We start from the raw sequence: 22731 nt of genomic DNA, 5'->3' as shown, positions 1-22731 counted from the left end.
TTGAGGTTGCTGCGAGCTGTGATGCTATGGCATTCTTTGAAGGGCAACGTAGTGAGACAGTCTCAAAAACAAAACAAAACAAAACACCCCCCACCCCCCCAAAAACAAATAGCTAGATTTTGTCCAAGACCAAAAATTTGACAAAGAAATTTCCTGGGGCATGAGGAGGCTTTTTTGGAATTATGTACAAAGAGAAAGCTTCAAAATGTGCTTCCTTCACGGCTCGGTGCCTGTGGCTCAAGCGGATAAGGCACCAGCCACATACTGCAGAGCTGGCAGGTTCGAATCCAGCCCCGGCCCACCAAACAACAATGATGGCTGCAACCAAAAAACAGCCGGGCGTTGTGGCAGGCGCCTGTTGTCCCAGCTACTTGGGAAGGCGGAGGCAGGAGAATCACTTGAGCCCAGGAGTTGGAGGTTGCTGGGAGCTATGATGCCCTGGTACTCTACCCACGGCAACAGCTTGAGGGCCTGTCTCCCCCCCCAAAAAAAAAAATTTTTGCTTCCCTCAAAGGAAAATTATTTTTCTTTGCAAACTTAGTTTATAGCCACACACAAAACTTCTTCTCAGAAATCACTATTTTGCATTATAAAATCACTATTTTACACATAGGTCACACTGTGTCCATCATAGCACTGGAGGTCTAGCTCATGGTTAGACTCCTGATAAGCAGCTCATGACAAAATTCACCAATGTCAATGGAACTTACTCTGAGAAACCCTTCCACTTTAGGAGGTACTCCACTTTGCCCTTTACCACTCGACGGTCAAGAACTTTTTCCACCACATATTCCTCTTCCTCCTCTTCTAGCACCTCCTCTACTTTCTTCTTGTTTTGTTTCTTCCCCATAGTGCCCGCCAGCTTTCTGATATATAGGGTGACGCTGCTAAAATGACAAAGGAAATAAAAAGGGCATCAGGGCACAGTCTTATAGGTTAGATGAGTATTTGGATAGTGAGAAAACCAGGGATATCACAGATAATTTTAATATTGTATGCTGTTTATACTGTTATGCCTATTCATCTTCAATACACAGTAAAATTTATACTCAGGTATAAAGTGCATACAATCAGTCCCAACTAATCTCACAAGAAACTTCTCTATTTCTTGCACATCCATTTAAAACTTTTTTTTTTTTGAGACAGAGCCTCAAGCTATTGCCCTGGGTAGGGTACTGTGGCATCACAGCTCACAGCAACCTCCAACTCCTGGGGGCTCAAGTGAGTCTCCTGCCTCCACCTCCCAAGTAGCTGGGACTACAGGCGCCCGCCACAACGCCCGGCTATTTTTTTGATTGCAGCCGTCATTGTGGTTTGGTAGGCCCGGGTTGGATTCAAACCCGCCAGCTCAGGTGTATGTGGCTGGCGCCTTAGCTGCTTGAGCCACAGGCGCCGAGCCCATTTAAAACTTTTATACCAGCCAGGTGAGGTGGCACCATGCTTTTTGGTGAAAGGGATACACTGGAGATCCCTTTAAACTAGAAGGAATGGGCATAAAAGATTTATTTATTTATTTTTTGAGACAGAGTCTCACTTTGTCACCCTAGGTAGAAGGCAGAGTGCCATGGCGTCAGAGCTCACAGCAACCTCAAACTCCTGGGCTTAAGCAATTCTCTTCCTCAACCTCCCAAGGTACTACAGGTGCCTGCCACAAGGCCCAGCTATTTTTAGCGATGAGGTCTCACTCTGGCTGATGCTGGTCTTGAACCTCAGACAATCCACCTGCCTCTGCCACCCAAGTGCTAGGATTACAAGGTGTTAGCCACCATGCCTGGCAGTTTATTTTTTTGAGACAGATTATCAAGCTGTAGCCCTGGGTAGAGTGCTGTGGCATCACAGCTCATAGCAACCTCAAACTCTTGAAGGGCCTAAGCCAGGCGTCCTCAAACTGCGGCCTGCGGGCCACATGAAGCAGTGTGATTTTATTTGTTCCCGTTTTGTTTTTTTACTTCAAAATAAGATATATGCAGTGTGCATAGGAATTTGGTCATAGTTTTTTTTTTTTAAACTATAGTCTGGCCCACCAACGGTCTGAGGAACAGTGAATTGGCCCCGTTTAAAAAGTATGAGGACGCCTGGCTTAAGCAATCCTCTTGACTCAGCCTCCCAAGCAGCTGGGACTACAGGTGCCTGCCACAACTCCCAGCTTTTTTTGGGATATAGTTATCATTGCTGTTTGGTGGGCCCAGGGCCGGATTTGAACCCACCAGCTCCAGCGTATGTCACTGGCGCCCTAGCTACTTGAGCTACAGGTCCTGAGCCAGTTTATTTATTTTGTAAAACAGTCTTGGTGGGCAGTACCTGTGGCTCAGTGAGTAGGGCGCCGGCCCCATATGCCGAGGGTGGCGGGTTCAAACCCAGCCCCGGCCAAACTGCAACCAAAAAATAGCCGGGCGCTGTGGCGGGCGCCTGTAGTCCCAGCTGCTCAGGAGGCTGAGGCAAGAGAATCGCATAAACCCAAGAGTTACAGGTTGCTGTGAGCTGTGTGACGCCACGGCACTCTACCCGAGGGCAGTACAGTGAGACTCTTGTCTCTACAAAAAAGAAAAATAAATAAAAAATAAACAGTCTTTAGCCGGGCGTTGTGGCGGGCGCCTGTAGTCCCAGCTACTCAGGAGGCTGAGGCAAGAGAATCGCGTAAGCCCAGGAGTTGGAGGTTGCTGTGAGCTGTGTGAGGCCATGGCACTCTACCGAGGGCCATAAAGTGAAACTCTGTCTCTACAAAAAAAAAAAAATAAATAAACAGTCTTGGCTCGGCGCCTGTGGCTCAAGCAGCTAAGGCATCAGACACATACACCTGAGCTGGCCGGTTCAAATCCAGCTGGGGCCTGCCAAACAACAGTGATGGCTCCAACAAAAAAATAGCCAGGCATTGTGGCGGGCACCCATAGTCCCAGCTACTTGGGAGGTAGAGACAGGAGAATCACTTGAGACCAGGAGTTGGAGGTTGCTGTGAGCTGTGATGCCATAGCAGTCTACCCAGGGCGATAGCCTGAGGCTCTGTCTCAAAAAAAACAGAAACAAAAACGGAGTCTCTCTTGGTCACCCTCAGAGTGACATGGTATCTTAGCTCACAGCAACCTCAAGCTCTTGGGCTCAAGAGTTCCTCTTGCCTCAGCTTCCCAAGGAGCTGGAACTACAGGTACCTGCCACACTGGCTGGCTATTTTTTAGAGACAGTGTCTTGCTCTGGCAATCCATCTGCCTTGGCTGCCCAAGTGCTGGGAATTACAGGTGTGAGCCACTGCACCTGGCTGTTAAACAATCCTTTGAAAAATTTACTTACTCTCTATGTAATCCTTCCTAAATACCACCATAAATTTACTATTCACAAGTTTCTTGTTAACTCCTCTTTCTACAGAATCTTATATTTCTACGACTGAGGAAGACTCAAAAAATGCCACAATGACCATGAAATTCTCTAACCTGTAACACTGTAACAATTCAGAAAATAAGAGGGGGAAAAAGGTAGTTATCACGAATAATTAGAACCTGAGTTTATTCTTTTGTAAAATACATCATCAGGTTGGGTAACATGTAAGGGTTTTTTCAGTGTTAAAATTCTAGTTTCCTATTAATCTATTTTTTTTTTTTTTTGACAAGCCTTACTTTGTTACCCTTGGTAGAGTGCCATGGCATCATACCTCACCACAACCTCAAACTCTTGGGCTCAAGCAATCCTCTTGTCTCAGCCTCCCTAGTAGCTGGGACTATAGGCACCCGCCACAATGCCTGGCTATTTTTTAGACATCAGGTCTTGCTCTTGCTCAGGCTGGTTTCTACCACCTGCCTCTGCATCCCAGAGTGCCAAGATTACAGGCGTGAGCCACCATGCCCTGCCTTAATCTACTTTCTGGAGTCCTTCATTAACTCTTTGAAGTCTGATAAACTTAAAGCCTTATGATTACCAATTTGTGTCAGTAGATGGCGCCATAAGATATTGATGAAACAAAATTAGTTAACAAAACTGACCAAAATCTAACAGATGGACCACAGTTGCCCAGAAAAACAAATTAAGAGGATCCAAGACAAGGTAAGGTAGCTCTGCTTGAGTTTAAGACAGTATCAATTTGAGGTGAAAGTGGTTATTCCTAGCATCCTAGGGAAAAGGAGTCTCAGTAGGTAAGTAGAAATATCTAAATACTTTAAAACTGGCATAAAAGATGAAATGCATTTTAGAAAGAGTTCACCTACAAATTATATGAAATAAAGTTTCATAAATGTCAAGATCATCATTATAAATCAGCTGTATCACTACAGACGCTTAAGTTTATACACTCAGATATTAACAAGCCTGTATTTATGAACAATGTTGACTTAATATTAACATTTGTTTAGCTATTAGAAAATCCTAGACATTGTGAATATTAGAGAGTCAAGAAAATAAGAACAGTCCCTGCCTTTCTGAAGCTTAATGTCTCATAACAAAAAATTTTAGACAACTCTTCCACTAAAGGCACTGCAAAATCTTACAGAGTGGCATAAAATGATTTCAGGTGATTTTAGTATGGCCAAAGGCCCCTATCCACACAGTTCAGAACTTGCCACACCACTTATCTGATATAGTTATGTTTCAACACTCTTCCTCTCCATTCACATACTGATACCAACTGAGCTTTCCTTCTCTCCCATTCCCCTGTTCTCTTCTTGTAGAGAAAGTTCTAGATGAGTCTTCCTTTCCTTATTTTACCAAATAGACTAATTAGTGGACTGCATGTAATCTTTGGTTTATTCTTTTTCTTTTTTTTTTTTTGAGACAAGAGTCTCACTTTGTAGCCATCCCACCCCCAACCCTGGTATTGTGCCATAGCGTCACAGCTCACAGCAACCTCAAACTCTTGGGCTTAAGTGATCCCCATCGCTGGCTATTTTTTGAGACAAGGTCTCACTCTGGCTCAGGCTGATCTTGAACATGTGAGCTCAGGCAATCCACCTGCCTCAGCCTCCCAGAGTGTGATCCACCACCCCCGGCTAATTGTCCTTTCAAATAAATGCAATAGTGTTCTCTATCAAGACCAAGTATTACGCCTTGCTTCCTTTCACTGTCAGTTAGAGATTAAGATTCATTGTTAGTCTTTCCTTATAGTGCAGAGAAAGGAAACTGACAATCACCTCTGGGTAACAAGGGATACTACAACACCCTATATTAATTTGTACTTGAAAGTTGGAAGGTACTCCCTTTTTCTTTTTAGAGACAGACTCTCACTTTGTTGCCCTCAGTACAGTGCCATGGCCTCACAGCTCACAGCAACCTCCAGCTCTTGGGCTTAGGTGATTCTCTTGCCTCAGCCTCCCGAGTAGCTGGGACTACAGGCACCGCCACAATACCCGGCTATTTTTGTTGTTGTTGTTGTTGCTGTTTGGCAAGGGCCAAATTTGAACCCGCCACCCTCGGTATATGGGGCGTGTGCCCTACTCACTGAGCCACAGGAACCGTCCGGTACTCCCTTTTTCAATAGGTGGAAGAAAAGCAATGGGTTATGGACCACCCCCAAATCAATAATTGCCCCCCATAACCTATCTTCCAAGTAACTGAAGAAAGTAAAGCATTGGCTCGGCGCCTGTGGCTGAGTGGCTAAGGCTCCAGCCACATACACCTGAGCTGGCGGGTTCGAATCCAGCCCGGGCCCACCAAACAACAACGACAGCTGCAACCAAAAAATAGCCAGGCTTTGTGGCAGGCACCTGTAGTCCCAGCTACTTGGGAGGCAGAGGCAGGAGAATTGCTTGAGCCCAGGAGTTGGAGGTTGCTGTGAGCTGTGATGTCATAGTACTCTACCCAGAGTGACAGCTTGAGGCTCTGTCTCAAAAAAAGAAAAAAGAAAGTAAAGCATTGAAAGAGAAAGTAAAGCATAGGCTTTCTACCACTATGCTTTTAGAATTTCAAGCTATTTAAAGATCTGTGTTATCTACATTAATTTAATAACTACATATTATCCACCTCTCCTCCCCTTTTCATTAGCATGGCCTCAAAGGAATAAGTCATAGAATAAGAATAGTATAATCTCTCAGGTAAAGAAAGCTCCCCAAATGGAGAAATCTAAAGTAAAGTATTCTTGACTTTCACCTTTACTCACTTTTAAACTACTGTTTTAACAGGTATTCAAATGAAGTAAAAAATGTAGACAATGTGGCCAGGTGCAGTGGCTCACACCTGTAATCCTACCACTCTGGGAGGCCAAGGCAAGTGGATCACCTGAGCTCAGGAGTTGGAGACCAGCCTGAGCAAAAGTGAGAGAGAACCCGTCTCTAAAAATAGCTAGGCGTTGTGGCAGGCACCTGTAGTCCCAGCTTCTTGGAAGGCAGAGGCAGGAGAATCGCTTGAGCCCAAAAGTTTGAGGTTGCTGTGAGCAATGAGGCCACAGCACTCTACCAAGAGCCACAAAGTGAGGTTCTGTCTCAAGAGAAAAATGAAATAAGTGGTGCCTGTGGCTCAGTGAGTAGGGCACCTGCCCCATATACTGAGGGTGGTGAGTTCGAACCCGGCCCCCGGCCAAACTGCAACAAAAAAACAGCCAGGCATTGTGGCAGACACCTGTAGTTCCAGCTACTCGGAAGGCTGAGGCAAGAGAATCACCTAAGCCCAAGACCTGGAGGTTGCTGTGAGCTGTGACATCACAGCACTCTACCGAGGGTGATAAAGTAAGACTCTGTCTCTAAAAAAAAAAAAAAAAGAAAGAAAATTAAAAGAAAAAAATGATTTTTTCATAAAGGACCTTGGAAGGTATATTAAAAAAACCAATGACTAATAATTGGTTTCCGGAATATGAAGGTATATACTTTTAATTAAACAAGCAGGTAGCAAATTTAATAATTTACTTATGTGAGACAGAGTCTCACTCTGTTGCCCTGGCTAGAGTGCTGTGGCATCATCATAGCGCACAGAAACCTCAAACTCCTGGGCTTTTCCTCTTGTCTCATCCTCCCAAGTAGCTGGGACTATAGGCACCCACCACCAAATCCAGCTAGTTTTTCTATTTTTAGTAGAGATAGGGTCTCCCGCTTGTTCAAGTTGGTCTCAAACTCCTAAAAGCTTTGGTTTTTAAGGCCTTAGTAGTCTTTGGAGGCTTTTAAATTGACAAGTGCTAGGCTGAGTGCAGTGGCTCATACCTGTAATCCCTAGTACTCTGGGAGGCCGAGGCTAGTAGACTGAGCTCAGGAGTTCAAAACCAGCCAGAGCAAAAGCAAGACATCATCTCTGGTAAAAATAGAAAAACTTGCTGGGCATAGTGCCAAATTCCTGTAGTCCCAGCTACTTGGGAGGCTGCGGGAAGAGAATCACCTAAGCCCAAGACCTGGAGGTTGCTGTGAGCTGTGATGCCAATGTACTCAGGTAACAAAGTGAGACTGCCACCCAAAATATAAATAAAAATAAATGTATATATATATATATATATATATATATACATTTTTTTGAGACAGAGTTTCACTTTGTCACCCTCAGTAGAGTGCTGTGCCAGTCACAGCTCACAGCAACCTCAAACTCCTTGGCTCAAGTAATCCTCTTGCCTCAGCCTCCCAAGTAGCTGGGACTATAGGCGCCAGCCACAACACCCAGCTATTTTTTTTTAGAAACAGGGTTTCGCTCTTCCTCAGGCTGGTCACAAACTCATGAGCTCAGGCAATCCACCCACCTCAGCCTCTAAAGTACTAGGATTACAGGCATGAGCCACCATGCCCAGCCCATAAATGAATATATTGAAAAGTGCTAGACAGTACAGAATTTTTATTTTTTTGTTTTTTTTTGTTTTTTTTTTTTTTTGGCCAGGGTTGGGTTTGAACCCACCACCTCTGGCATATGGGGCTGGCGCCCTACTCCTTTGAGCCACAGGCATTGCCCAGACAGTACAGATTTTAAGTTAAACTTCTAGTAAGTAAGTTACAGAAAGAACTATTTTTTTTTTTTTTTGAGACAGAGCCTCAAGCTGTCACCCTGTGTGCCATGGCATCACAGCTCACAGCAACCTCCAACTCCTGGGCTCAAGTGATTCTCCTGCCTCCACCTCCCAAGTAGCTGGGACTACAGGCACCTGTCACACGCCTGGCTATTTTTCAGTTGCAGCCGTCATTGTTTGTCAGGGCTGGGCTGGATTCGAACCCGCTTGAGCCATAGGCGCCAAGCCAGAAATAACTATTAAGAAAATGCCAGGCTGGGCACGGTAGTCAGTATCCCCTTCACCAGAAGGAAGCTAACAGAAGCACCATAAAAATGATTACGGTTCCTGTGTGGTCTGCTACCCAATGACTCACTTAACCAAATGCCAAGATAACAAGGAAAACAAAACTGACATGACTCCAAACCTTAGTTCCCAATATCTTTCCCTTCTCTGACCTCTCTAAACAACTTTCTGCTCATGGACAGTCAATGTCTACTTCATAACTCAGTTTCTTTCTCTGGAAAACAGATGTAAAGACCCTCATGGAATTACTGTGAGGTTAGCTTTTTTCTTCTTTTTTTCAAATTTTTATTTTAATCTGTAATTTTTCACTTTTTATTTATTTATTTATTTATTTTTATTTTTTTGTAGAGACAGAGTCTCACTTTATGGCCCTCGGTAGAGTGCCATGGCCTCACACAGCTCACAGCAACCTCCAACTCCAAGCGATTCTCTTGCCTCAGCCTCCCGAGTAGCTGGGACTACAGGCGCCCGCTACAACGCCTGGCTATTTTTTGGTCGCAGTTTGGCCGAGGCCGGGTTTGAACCCACCACCCTCGGTATATGGGGCCGACTGAACCACAGGCGCCGCCCTTTTTATTTATTTATTTATGGGGAGGCGGGCGGGGACAGAGTCTTACTCTGTTGCCCAAGCTAGAGTGCTATGGCATCATAGTTCACAGCAACCTCAATTTCCTAGGCTCAAGTGATCCGCTTGCCTCAGCCACCCAAGTAGCTGGTAGTACAGGAACATGTTATGACACTTGGCCTTCCAGAGTGCTAGGATTACAGGATGAACCACAGAGCATGGTGGAGAAATCAAATTTCATATACCCAAGGTGGAGTAATTTCTTTTCTGTCCCTTTTTTCTCCCCCCCAGATAGTCTCTGTTGCCTCAGGCTAGAGTGCCATGCCATCATAGTTTACAGCAACTTCAAACTATTGCGCTTTCGTGACCCTCATGTCTCAGCCTCCCAAGTAGGAAGGACGACAGGAGTCCGCCACACCACCTGGCTAGTTTTTCATTTTTAGCAGAAGGGGAGGTCTTGTTCTTGCTCAAGCTGGTCTCAAACTCCTAAACTCAAGTGATCCACTGGCCTCAGCCCCCAAGAGTGGTAGGATTACAGGCATGAGCTGCTGCATCTGGCTTCATCTTCTTTTTATTTTACTTTTTTTGGAGGGGGACCTAAGATGAGCCTGTATAAAGTGCAGTAATTTCTTGTGCTCTTCCTTTTATCTGGCTCAGGTGGGTAAATAAGGTTGCAAAGTTTACAAGAAATTTATCTTACAAAGTAGATAGGTGTTGCGACTGCATAAATGATCATCACAAGAGACACAGACTGATAGGTAACAGAGGTAAGAAAAGGGAAGTAGGCTGGGAACCCTGTAGCTGATGCATATAATCCTAGCATTTTGGGAGGCAGAAGCAGAAAGAATCACTTGAAGTCAGGAGTTTTAGACCAACCTGCCTTAGAAGGCCTTCTCTTGGCAGTGCCTGTAGCTCAGTGGGTAGGGCAATGGCCACATAATACCACATACGCCAGACACACCCACATACACTAAGGCTGGTGAGTTTGAACCCAGCCCAGGCTAGCTAAAACAACAATGACAACTACAACAACAACAACAAAAAAAGCTGGGCATTGTGGTGAGTGCCTGTAGTCCCAGCTACTTGGGAGGCTGAGGCAAGAGAATTGCTTAAAGCCCAAGAGTTTGAGGTTGCTGTGAGCTGTGATGCTACAGCACTCTACCCAGGGTGACATCTTGAGCCTCTGTCTAAAAAAAAAAAAAAACAAACGCGGGGCGGCGCCTGTGGCTCAAGGAGTGGGGCGCGGGTCCCATATGCCGGAGGTGGCGGGTTCAAACCCAGACCCGGCCAAAAAAACCATCAAAAAAAAAAAAAAAATCGGTATGTTTAGAAAAAATTTTGGTTTGGTGGGCAGCAGCAAACTAACTGGTTCTTTAAATCTATGTGTAACATGCTTTTTATTCTTCATTTCTTCCTAATCTGATGATCTTGATTCTTTTTGATTAACATGTGAAAAATCCTGTCTGATTATTTGGAAAAAAAAAAATGCTTTTTCCTCTTCATTAAAAAAAAAAAGGCCTTCCCTGAAGCCCCAGATTAGGTTAACTCTTTGTATACACACGCTCCTGTTGTATTCCTTTAACTATTATCTACTGGGCACCTAACGGGTGAAATGCTGGAAAAATGGCATGAACAAGACAGACAAAATCTCTGCTCTTAAACTTTATATTCTAGTGTAGACAAATGAGCATTGGTGGGTGTGTGTGCACATAATGCATGTACGAAGCATGGCAGACAATAAACAAGAAAATATTAGTGATAAATGTTATGAAGAAAATAGTCTTACATTAACATTTTAACAGAGACCTGAAACACAAGAAGACAACTCAGGCTTGGTGCCCATAGCACAGTGGTTCCGGCACCAGCCACATACACTGAGGCTAGGGGGGGTTCGAACCCAGCCCAAGCCGGCTGAGCAACAATGACAACTGCAACAGAAAACTGCCAGGTGTTGTGGTGGGTGCCTGTAGTTCAGCTACTTGGGAGGTTGAGGGAAGAGAATCACTTAAGCCCAAGAGTTTGATTGAGGTTGCTGTGAGCTATGATGCTACAGCACTCTACCAAGGGGGACAGCTTGAGACTCTGTCTCAAAAAAAAAAAAAAAAGAAGACAACTCAGACAAAATAAAAAAAGCACTCCAAGTTTAGGGAACAGTAGGTTCAAACGTTCTAAGGTGAGAACAAGCTAACTTGTTCAAAATGAGAAGAGGTAGCTGATGCCTGTAATCCTAGCACTCTGGGAGGCCGAGGCAGGTGGACTACTTGAGTAAGAGTTTGAGAAGGGCCTGAGCAAGAATGAGACCCTGTCTCTACTAAACACAGAAAAATTAGCTGGGTGTTGGGGGCACAGGCCACTGAGGGCAACATAATACGACTGTCTCAAAAAAAAAAAAAAGAAAGAAAGAAAGACAAGTGTGTGCATACATAATAATTACCACAATAATAAGCAATAAAAGAGAGCCACAAAAGCACTATAGGAGGTTGAAGGAAGTACTGGCTAGAGTGATTAGTAAAGGTTTTGAAAAATTGGGACTGAAGCCAAGCTCTACCAGCATTTGAAAAGGTAGGCTGGAGGGCAATTTGTCCTAAGGAAAGAACTGTAGTGAACTAAAATAATGACTTGTAGGAATCAGGTTAGGCTGGAGTAGGCCAGATAGGAAAAATGAAAACATTTTCTAGGAGGTCTTCTCCCATTTAAAACAAAGGCTAAACTCCTCAGTTTAACACCCAAGACCCTTTGGTTCCAACCATTCCAGACAAACTATATTCCTACTTCCCTCATGAAGTACTCCTACTCCTGTTAAAAGAGAAGACTATACCTTCCCCATAACCTGATCACATCCTTCATACTTATTCCATGCACAGCTCTGTCCATCTATCAAGAAGTGATTCTAGGGCGGCGCCTGCGGCTCAGTGAGTAGGGCGCCGGTCCCATATGCCGGAGGTGGCGGGTTCAAACCCAGCCCCGGCCAAAAACCACACACACACACAAAAAAGAAGTGATTCTGCCCTCAGCTTCTATAGCACAGTGGTTACGGCGCCAGTCACATACACTGGGGCAGGTGGGTTTGAACACAGCACGGCCCAGCTAAAACAACAATGACAACTGCAATAAAAACGTAGCCGGGCATTGCAGTGGGCATCTGTGTCCCAGCTACTTGGGAGGCTGAGGCAAGAGAATCACTTAAGCCTAGGAGTTTGAGGTTGCTGTAAGCTCTGACACCACAGCACTCTACCCAGGGTGACATAGTGAGACTCTAACTGGGGGGGGGGAGGGGGGGCGGAGGCTGTGGCTCAGTGAGTAGGGCGCCAGCCCCATATACCGAGGGTGGCGGGTTCAAACCCAGCCCCGGCTGAACTGCAACCAAAAAATAGCCAGGCGTTGTGGCGGGCGCCCGTAGTCCTGGCTGCTGGGAGGCTGAGGCAGGAGAATCGCAAAAGCCCAAGAGCTGGAGGTTGCTGTGAGTCCTGTGACATCATGGCACTCTACCGAGGGTGGTTAAGTGAGACTCTGTCTCTACAAAAAAAAAAAAAAAACAAAAAACAAAAAACCCTCAGGTTGTCATCTCAAGAAGGAATGAGAGGCTCAGCGCCTATGGCTCAAGCAGCTAAGGAGTTAGCGGGTTCGAATCCAGCCGGGGCCCGCCAAACAACAATGGCTGCAACCAAAAAATAGTCAAGCGTTGTGGCGGGCACCTGTAGTCCCAACTACTTGGGAGGCAGAGGCAGGAGAATTGCTTGAGCCCAAGAGTTGGACGTTGCTGTGAGCTGGATGCCACAGCATTCTACTTAGAGTGACAGCTTGAGGCTGTCTCAAAAAAAAAAAGGCAGGTGAAGGCTTGTATGGTATTTTAGGTGGTATATTTCAAAACTACTTTTAGTCTGTTAGCTTCGGCTATTTGTGAGGCAAATGCTTTCCAGATGGAAAACTTGACTGAGCAAAAAAAAAAAGTATGCCACACACCCAGTGAACAAGAGTTTCATTTTTAAAGGAACATCAGCCCTTGAATTCCAAAGAATCTATGACTAGAAAACTAGCGTGTGATTACATTTTGAATTTTAGCTAACTCCCTTTTGACTATGCTGACAAGGATGAAACTATACATACAGCTTTGGAATGAGAGGGCACAGGGTCTGTAAATGTTAGTAGGACACTCTAGCAAATCTTTCAAAAGTTAATTTTAAGATAAATTAAAATGGGCCAGGCACAGTGGCTTATGCCTGTGGTCCTAACTTGAGATCAGGAGTTCGACTAGCCTAGCAAGGCCCCCATCCTTACTAAAAGTATAAAAAATTAGCCAGGCATTGTGGCTCACACCTGTAGTCCCAGCTACTCAGAAGGCTGAGGCAGGGGGATCATTTGAGGTTGATGTGAGCTAGGCTGATGGCATAGAACTTTAGCCTGGGCAACAGAGTGAGATTCTCCACAACACAACAAAACCCAAACAAATTGCAATGATTAGAAAAACTAGATCAGAATTATGACTACACTGAAAAAACATGAAAACACCACAGTACACACCCAACAAACATATAATTATCACTAGTCACTTAAAATTAATCCAACTGGGGCTCAGCACCCATAGGTCAGTGAGTTCGGCGCCGGCCACATACACTGAGGCTGGCGGGTTCGAGCCTGGCCCAGGCCTGCTAAACAATGACAACTGCAACCCCAAAATAGCCCAGTGTTGTAACAGGCACCTTTAGTCCCAGCTACTTGGGAGGCTGAGGCAAGAGAATTGCTTAAGCCCAAGAGTTTGAGGTTGCTGGGAGCTGTAACGCCACAGCACTCTACCGAGGGTGACAGAAAAAGAAGGGGGGGAGGAAGGGAGGGAGGGAGGGAGGGAGGAAGGAAGGAAGGAAGGAAGGAAGGAAGGAAGAAAGGAAGCTAGCTGAGTGTTGGGACAGGCACCTGTATGTAGTTCCAGCTACTTGGGAGGCTGAGGCAAAAGGATCGCTTGAACTCAAGAGTTTGAGGTTGCTGTGAGCTATGACAACACAGCACTCTACCCAGGGTGACCAAGTGAGACTCTACCCCCACCTAAAAAATTAAATTGAAATAAAATTATAAGCATGGTGTCTTGTGCCTTTTTCTTTTTTGAGGCAGAGACTCACGCTGTCACCCTGGGTAGAGCGCCATGGCATCACAGCTCACAACCTCCAACTCCTGGGCTCAAGCAATTCTCCTGCCTCTGCCTCCCAAGTAACTGGGACTACAGGCACCCGCCACAACGCCTGGTTATTTTTTGGTTACAGCCGTTGTTGTTTGGCGGGCCCAGGCTGGATTCAAACCTGCCAGCTCAGGTGTATCTGGATGGCGCCTTAGCCGCTTGAGCCACAGGCACCAAGCCGACTTGTGCCTTTTATACTAGCATTCTGGGAGGCTGAGGTGGAAGGATAGCCTGAGCCCAGGAGTTTGAGGTTGCAGTGAGTTATGATCATACCATTGCACTTCAGCCCAGGAGACAGAGCAAGACTATCTTAAAAAAAAAAAAAAAAAGGGATTTGGACTACATTAGAATTAAAAGTAGAGACCAGGCTCAGCGCCTGTAGCTCAAGTGGCTAAGTCACCAGCCACGTACACCAGAGCTGGCAGGTTCGAATCCAGCCTGGGCCTGCCAAACAACGATGACAACTACAACCAAAAAATAAAAAAATAGCCAGGCATTGTGGTGGGCACCTGTAGTTCCAGCTACTTGGGAGGCTGAGGCAAGAGAATCGCTTAAGACCAAGAGTTTGAGGTTGCTGTGAGCCTCTACCCAGGGCCACAGCTTGAGGCTGTCTAAAAAAAAAAAAAAAAAAAAAAAGTAGCAACCAAAGCATTCAGATAACAAAATCAACTACCTACACCATTCTCAAATACCACAGTTGTTATAGGCGTTTAATGGTTTCAGCTTTATTTAAAAAGGCACAATTTCACTGACAAGTTAACTCGCTCCCTTCGGTCATCAAGTTACAAAACCTAGCACTCTGGGAGTCCGAGGTGGGTGGATCGCTTGAGCTCATGAGACCAGCCTGAGCAAGAGACCCCTTCCCTACTAAAAATGAAAAACTGAGGGAAGAGGATCACTTGAGCTCAAGTTTGAGGTTGCTGTGAGCTACACCTTTACTCTACCAAGGGTGATGAAGTGAGATTCCGTCTTTAAAAAAAGAAAAAAGTTAGAAGCACTAAGCTACATTATTTACATTTTTTAAGAAAACAATTTAGGTTACAGCAACTATTGAAGAAAAATGTCACCACAGGAAAGACTTAGGGTCTTCCACTGCTCTGAAATTTAATCATTAAGGTGCAATCGGATCCAATACAGGTGGTTTGTCAACTGTCAATTATACTATTTTCCATATAAATGTCTATAGAGCACCCAGGGAGGTACACAGGCATTAATTGCCTGATTGTATTCCTCAATCTACTCCCAAAACTTGGATCTTTCAGAACTATTCCAGAGTGCTGACAGAATTCTTAACGCAACTGAGGAAGGTATCCCTGGTCAGAGGTTCTACTACTCCTGTAACAGATCCCTTCAGAAATTCCACCTCAATTAAGTAAAAACCAATACATTTCCAAATGTAATACCAATCCCTGAAAACTCTCTTTAAAAGGGGGTAAAGGGCGGCGCCTGTGACTCAATAAAGCGGTAAGGCCCTGGTCCCATATGCGAGAGGTTGTGGGTTCAAACCCAGCCCTGGCCAAAAAAATAAATAAATAAATATTTTTAAAAAGGGGGTAAAAATATTATTCACTTTGTATTTAAACTTTCCAACAAAGAAAACCTGGCTGAAAAACATGAGTCCAAGAAAAAAATATTATTTCACGAATTCACTTATTTTTCCTTGTCTACCAATTTTCCACATCACCCCACAATCTCTCACTACCTCATTCCATTCCTTAGCTATTAACTCAACTATGCATTTTTACAATTTCACCATCACTTACTTTGTGACACCAGTAACAATCCCAGGTAAAAACTTAGGGAACTAAGTTTGAATTAAGGCAAGAAATGCAGTTGATTTTTTTTTTAAACTCTCCAGAGAAATCATAGAACGAAGGTGGTAATAGAAAACCTAGAAAAATGGAAAGGTGTTCAATCCCTTCTTCACACATTATTTTTACAGCCTCCCCACCGTAAGCACCCGTTAGGTAGCAAGGCCCTCCTGTTTCCCCCTTTTCCACACCTTATAGAAATACTCAGGGGGTCTCCGCCCTCCTTACCCTAACAGCTCCTCGCCACTACAACCAGCCCAGGACAAGACCTGCCTGTGCCCCTCTCCTCCCTCTCCCCAATTTAACAGATCCTTCCTTTATCAGAACACCGCTGCTACCCAGCTCTCTTCCACTTTGCTCTAAGTCACTTCTTCGTAGCCCTGCAAGCGATATTCCTTTGGCAGCTAAGACGAGGCCCAATACCCTCAGATTGCATTTCTAAATCTCTGGTCTCGCAGTCCTCAGCCCTTCTTCGCGTATACTCAAGCATTAAGTCTGTCCCCTCCCCAATTTCCTGAAGTGTTTCCTCCCCAGCCCTTTGCCACAGCCGCCCACCCAACCAAGCAGCGCCGTCTTGGTCTACCCGGGTCCGGAAAAGTAAGACCCCAAGTGTTCGGCCCACCTCAAATCACTTCAATCTCTCCCTCAGGATTCGCCGCCCCGCCCTCTCCATCCTTCACGCGCCAGGCGGGAAGCTCCTCCGGGGAAGTGAAGGAGCAGGGTACTGGACCCGTGCGCACTCCCCGCTCCTAACCGCCGCCGCCAGAGCGGGCCCCTCACCCTGGGTTCCCGCCGCCGCCCCCCTCCCCCCGCTCTCTCGCCTCTAGCGGGCTCTTCACCTCAGAGCAGCGCCCAAAAACCGGAGAGGAATCGGTGCCGCGCTACTAGCGCGTCGCGTCAGGCCAGCGGGAGAGTGGCGCTCAGGAAAACAAGTCGGGTAGCCGTAGCGGAGCCCCTCAGTTATGCGGCGTACCGCAGGCCCCGGCCAACGGCCCTCTTCTCCGCTGAACAAAAGAGCCTTGCACTCTGCGCAGCCCGCCGCCCGCACTGCGCAGGCGTGACGACCCGCCGCATGGCACCATGGGACTAGGAGTCCATTCAAGACTACAAGGCCCGAAGTGCTCAGCGGGTCCGGGGCCCAGGACGCGTAACTTGTGTGGGTTATAGAAAGTTTTACTTTTTAACACATTAACTGCCATATGAGTTGTATTTGACTTACACTGCTTTTAAGTCCGAGCCTCGTGAAAAATATGTAACTCATACACCTCTTTTTTTTTTCTTGAAACAGAGTCTCACTTTGTCGCCCTCCGTAGAGCGCTGTGGTGTCACAGCTCACAGCAGCCTCAAACTTCGGTTCAAGCGATTCTCTTGCCTCAGCCTTGGGCGTAGCTGGAACGATAGGCGCCCGCCACAACGCCCGGCTATTATTATTATTATTTTAGACATGAGGTCTCTCTCTGGCTCAGGCTGGTGTTGAACTCATGAGCTCAGGTGATCCACCCACCTCGGGGCTCTCCAGAGTGCTAGGATTACCGGCGTGAACCGCCGCGCCTAGCTCTTTCTCTTGAGACAAGAGTTTTGCTCTGTCACCTGGGTTAGAGTGCCATGGTCTCAGCCTAGACCACAGCAACCTCAAACTCCTGGGATAAAGCAACTTCCTGCCTCAGCTTCTGGAGTAGCTGGGACTAGAGGCACGCGCCACCATGTCCAGCTAATTTTTCTATTATTAGTAAAGGCAGAGTCTTTCTTTTCTTTTCTTTTTTTGAGACAGTCTTACTTTGTCCCTCTCAGTAGAGCTGTGGCATCATAGCTCACCTCAAACCCTTGGGCTTAAGCGATTCTCTTGCCTCAGCCTCCTAAGTACCTGAGACTACAGATGCTGCCACAATGCCAGGCTATTTTTAGAGGCAGGAGGATCTCACTCTGGCTCAGGCTGGTCTGGAACCTGTGAGCTCAGGCAATCCACCTGCCTTGGCCTCCCAGAGTGCTAGGATTACAGGCTTGAGCCAAGGGGCCTTTTTTTTTTTTTCTTACCCTTGGTAGAGTGCTGTTAGCTGTAGCTAACAGCAACCTCAAACTCTTGGAATCGAGCGGTCCTCTTGCCTCAGCCTCCCAAGTTGCTGGGAGACCAGGCATACCCCACAAGTTACTGGGAGGACAAGCACCCTCCCCCAAGTTGCGGCTATTTTTTAGAGATGGGGTCTTGCTCTTGCTCAGACTGGTTTTGAACTCCTGAACTCAGGTGATCCACGTGCCCCGGCCTCCTGGAGTGTTAGGATTACAGACTTGAGCTCCAAGGCACATGACCCAGAGTTTCTTTTCTTTGTAAAATAACTCAGTTATAATAATCTTGCTCAGGGTGGTGCCTGTGGCTCAGTGAGTAGGCGCCGGCCCCATATACCGAGGGTGGCGGATTCAAACCCAGCCCCCGCTGAACTGCAACAAAAAATTGCAGGGTGTTGTGGCGGGCGCCTGTAGTCCCAGCTGCTTTGAGAGGCTGAGGCAGGAGAATCGTGTAAGCCCAAGAGCTAGAGGTTGCTGTGAGTCCTGTGACATCATGGCACTCTACCGAGGGCCGTAAAGTGAGGCTCTGTCTCTACAAAAAAAAAAAAATAAATAATAAAAATAAACAAAAATAAAGTCACAAGAATGTAGGGAAGGGAATAAGCGTGATGCTGCAAAAAGAACAGGGGTTTAGGAATAAGGTTGAACTGGATTTGATTCTGCTATTGTAATCTGCTGACTGTGTAACATCAGACAAGCTGCTTAACTTCTCTGAGCCTCAGTCTCATGAAAATCTAAAAAATATGAAAATATTTTAGACCATGGGTGGCGCCGGCCCCATATGCCAGAAGTAGTGGGTTCAAACCCAGCCCTGGCCAAAAACTGCAAAAAAGAAAAAGAAAAAATATTTTAGACCTACTTTGCAGTTTTTCTGTGGAAACAACAGTAATGGTGAATAAAGGGACTAGCATACAGCTGGCAGAGGTTCTCGAACTTTTTAAACAGGGGGCCAGTTAACTGTCCCTCAGACCGTTGGAGGGCCGGACTATAGTTTAAATAAAAAAACTATGAACAAATTCCTATGCACGCTGCACATATCTTATTTTGAAGTAAAAAAACAAAACGGGAATAAATACAATCACACCGCCTCATGTGGTATGCCAGCCCTAGTTTGAGGCCCGTGAAGTAGCTATTTTAGGTAAGTAGATAGCTTTTCCTGAGATAACGATTTAAGTAGATAGCTTTTCCTGAGATAACGATTTAAAAGGTAGGGGAAGTACATAACTTTAAAAACATTTTCCTTCACGCTGTCTGCAATTCTTTGTTTCATGTTGACTACTACTTGAAATGCTATTGTTAAAGATTTATTCATTTGGGGTTAACAAGTACCCTCCTTTAAAATGTAAATATGTTTAAGAGTTATTTCAATGGAAAAGCAAGTATCCAACCTACTCAATACCAAGGAGAAACCAGTAGAACAAATACACACCCACACAAGAGAAAAATACAATTAAATTCAAGTGAGGGAAGAGGGTACAGGAAGAAAGGAGTACAGGAAGAAAGGAGAAGGGAGGGTGAGGGGGGTTGGTGTGCTCTCACCTACTAGGCACAAAGTGGGGGTATATGGCACATCTCCTGGGTGAGGTGCACAACTATAACTTGGACCTTACTAAGGAATGAAAACAATGTAACCTAATCACTGGTATTAATATGAAATGAAAAAACTTACAATAAATTCAAGTCGGGGGTGATGGTCACACCTGTAATCCTAGCACTCTGGGAGGCTGAAGTGGGTGAATTGCCTGAGCTCAGGAGTTTTAGACCAGCCTGAGCAAGAGCAAGACCCCATCTCTAAAAAATAGCCAGACCTTGTGGGGATGCCTCTTCTTCTAGCGACTTGGGAGACTGAGGCAAGAGGATCGCTTGATCCCAGGAAGTTGAGGTTGCTGTGGGCTATGATGCCAGGGCATTCTACACAGGTGACAAAATGAGAATTTTCTTAAAAAAAAGAAAAAAACTTTGCAAAATAATAATACAATGCCATTCTACTATTTTATTTTGGAAAATAGTTTTGCTTTTTTTATTGAGACACAGTCTCACTGTTTCCCTGGGTTGAGTGGCATGGCTTCCGCCTAGGTCACAGCAACCTTGAATTTCTGGGTTCATGTGCCTGTCTCAGCTTCCCATTAGCTGGGACTACAGGCATCAGCCACAATGCCTGGCTAATTTGTTCTATTTTAGTAGAGATGGGGTCTCCCTCTTTTTACTTATTATTATTATTTTTTTATAGACTCTTGCTCAGGTTGGTCTCTGAACTCCGGAGCTCAAGCAATCTACCCACCACAGCATCCCAGAGTGCTAGGATTACATGAGCCACTGCATCCTGCCTGGGTGTTGCTCTTGTCCAGGCTGTTCTCCACTCCTGAACTCAAGTTAGCCTCCCTCCTCAGCTTCCCAGTGGAAAATATCGTTGTACTTCATAAATTATGATAACAGGGAATGGTTTATTATTGCTTTAAATGAATTTAAATGTATTTTTTATTTCCCAATTTTAATTTCTAATTCGGTGAATACTCCACACAAACAAAAGCTCCTTGAGGGGGGCAGCGCCTGTGGCTCAGTGAGTAGGGCGCCGGCCCCATATGCTGAGGGTGGCGGGTTCAAACCCAGCCCCGGACAAACTGCAACAACAACAACAAAAAAAATAGCCGGGCGTTGTGGCAGAAGCCTGTAGTCCCAGCTGCTCGGGAGGCTGAGACAAGAGAATCGCATAAGCCCAAGAGTTAGAGGTTGCTGTGAGCCGTGTGACACAGCCCAAGAGTTAGAGGTTGCTGTGAGCCATGTGACCCCACGGCACTCTACCCGAGGGCGGTACAGTGAGACTCCGTCTCTACAAAAAAAAAAAAAAAAGCTCCTTGGGGTCCTTAACAATTTTTATTTTTTGAGGCAGAGTCTTAGTATGTCACCCTTGGTAGAGTGCTGTGACATCACAGCTCACAGCAACTTTGGGCTTAAGCCTCAGCCTCCCAAGTAGCTGGGTCTACAGGCACCGCCCCAACGCCCAGCTATTTTTTGGTTATAGTTGTCACTGTCAGGCCCAGCTGGCTTCGAACCCGCCAGCCCCAGTGTATGTGGCCGGTGCCATAATCACTGAACTATGGCCACCAAGCCATCCTTAACGATTTTTTTTTGCCCTCACTTTGTCCCCCTCGGTAAAGTGCTGTGACGTCACAGCTCACAGCAACCTCCAGCTCCTGGGCTTAGGCGATTCTCCTGCTTCAGCCTCCGGAGTAGCTGGAACTACAGGCACCCGCAACAACGCCTGGCTATTTTTTGTTGCAGTTTGGCAAGGGGCGGGTTCAAACCCGCCACCCTCGGTATAGGGGGCCGGGGCCCTACCCACTGAGCCACAGGTGCCGCCCATCCTGAACGATTTTTTTTTGTTGTTTTTGGCTGGGTCGGGTTTGAACCCGCCACCTCCGGGATATGGGGCCGGCGGCCCACACCTTCGAGCCACAGGTGCCGCTATATCCAGAACGATTTTTAAGAGCTTATGTAGGCCCAGTGCGGTGACTCATACCTGTAATCCTAGCGCTCTAGGAGGCTGATGCAGGTGGGTTACCTGAGCTCAGAATTTGAGACCAGCCTGAGCAAAAGGGAGACCTTGACTTCTAGCAAAAATAGAAAATTAGTCGGGCATTGGGGCGGGCGTCTGTAGTCCCAGCTATATGGGAAGCTAAGGCGAAAGGATGACTTAAAGCCAAGAGATTTAAGTTTCTGTGAGATATGATGCCACAACACTCTAATCACCGCAACGGAGACTCTGTCTTAAAAACAAACAAAAAAGCTTATGTAAAGGAATCTTGAGAACAGAAAGTTTGAGAAATGCTACCTGAGATCATGTGCAATATCTGCACTTCACATTTGTGGAAACTACCACTGTACCTTTTGCTGATCCTACAAAGGTTTAGATTTTAGCAACCAGTTCCCGGCCACACGGTTGGTAGTAATGCTGGGTGCTGGGTATTGTATTCAGGTCGTCTAACTCCAGGGCTTGTATTTGTAACCATAACCTTTCCCTTGATAATATCTCTGCCAAAATTAAACGTTGTTAAAAGACATTTCAACAACACCAAAAAGGTCCTCAATGTATTTAACGACTTTTTTTTTTGAGATAAAATTTCACTCTGTCCCCTTGGGTTCATGGTAGTGGCTTCATCATAGCTCACAGCAACCTCAACCTTTTAGGCTCAAGCGACTCTCCTGCCTTAGCCCCCCAGGTAGCTAAGACTACAATAGGCTAGCGCCACCACGCCAGGCTAGTTTTTCTCTAGGGTCTCTCTCTCTCTCTTTTTTTTTTTTTCCCACAGTTTTTGGCCGGGGCTGTGTTTGAACCCGCCACCTCCGGTACATGGGGCCGGCGCCCTACTCCTTTGAGCCACAGGCGCTACCCCTAGGGTCTCACTGTTGCACAGGCTGCTCTCAAACTTCTGAGTTCAAGCATTCAATCACCATTTCGGCCTCCCAAGGAGCTAAGATTAGGGGCGAGAGCCACCGCGCTGGGCCTCAATGGCTTTCTTTTGCTTACTGACTAGCTTCATGATCCTTCCTTCTTTGGGTTTGTTTCGGCGAGTGTAATTCGCGGTGCTGGAACATCTTAAATCTGGTTTTTCACTCTGACGATTAATCTGCAGCTTTATGAATCTCAGTTGGATTCCCCTTGACAGCTCTGCTGGAGAACTGCAACCCACAGGGTTCAAATGAGGGTTCTCTCCACACCTAGGATCCAGGAACGCAGGCATTTCCCCCCCAGCCTAGGTTACTAGTAGCCTTCTCAGAACTGGCACGAGAGTAACGTTCTCACTTGGCTCTCCGCAGGCCTTTTATGATGCTCCCAGGGCGCTGATTGACTACAGCTGACAACGGTGGGCGGAACGCGGCGCTGGGTTCACCCAGCACCCACTTTCACCTACCAGCGCCCCACGTGAGTTGACGAAGGAGG

The 22731-nt window shown here is 46.1% G+C and overlaps 1 protein-coding gene across 3 annotated transcripts in view; it reads right to left on the bottom strand.

Moving 5' to 3' along the window:
* CBX1 (chromobox 1) overlaps positions 1–22713 on the bottom strand; it is a 28713-nt gene extending 6000 nt beyond the window's left edge. The window contains exons 1-2 of one of the 3 annotated variants that reach the window (XM_053570633.1): positions 22594–22713; positions 711–887 (exon numbers count right to left, since the gene is read on the bottom strand). In XM_053570633.1, the coding sequence (XP_053426608.1) occupies positions 711–850 (140 nt within the window). In that variant the 5' untranslated portion in view covers positions 851–887; positions 22594–22713. Of the gene's footprint in view, positions 1–710; positions 888–15677; positions 15807–16564; positions 16778–22593 lie in introns of those variants that run through there. The other 2 variants (XM_053570630.1, XM_053570632.1) reach the window with 2 other exon arrangements.
* Positions 22714–22731: the final 18 nt, after the last annotated feature.

Source organism: Nycticebus coucang, chromosome 18 (assembly GCF_027406575.1).
Source record: "Nycticebus coucang isolate mNycCou1 chromosome 18, mNycCou1.pri, whole genome shotgun sequence".
In the NCBI taxonomy this organism is placed as follows: domain Eukaryota; kingdom Metazoa; phylum Chordata; class Mammalia; order Primates; family Lorisidae; genus Nycticebus; species Nycticebus coucang.
Note: the sequence above shows the minus strand (reverse complement) of the source record. Positions and strands in the feature narration are given on the sequence as shown.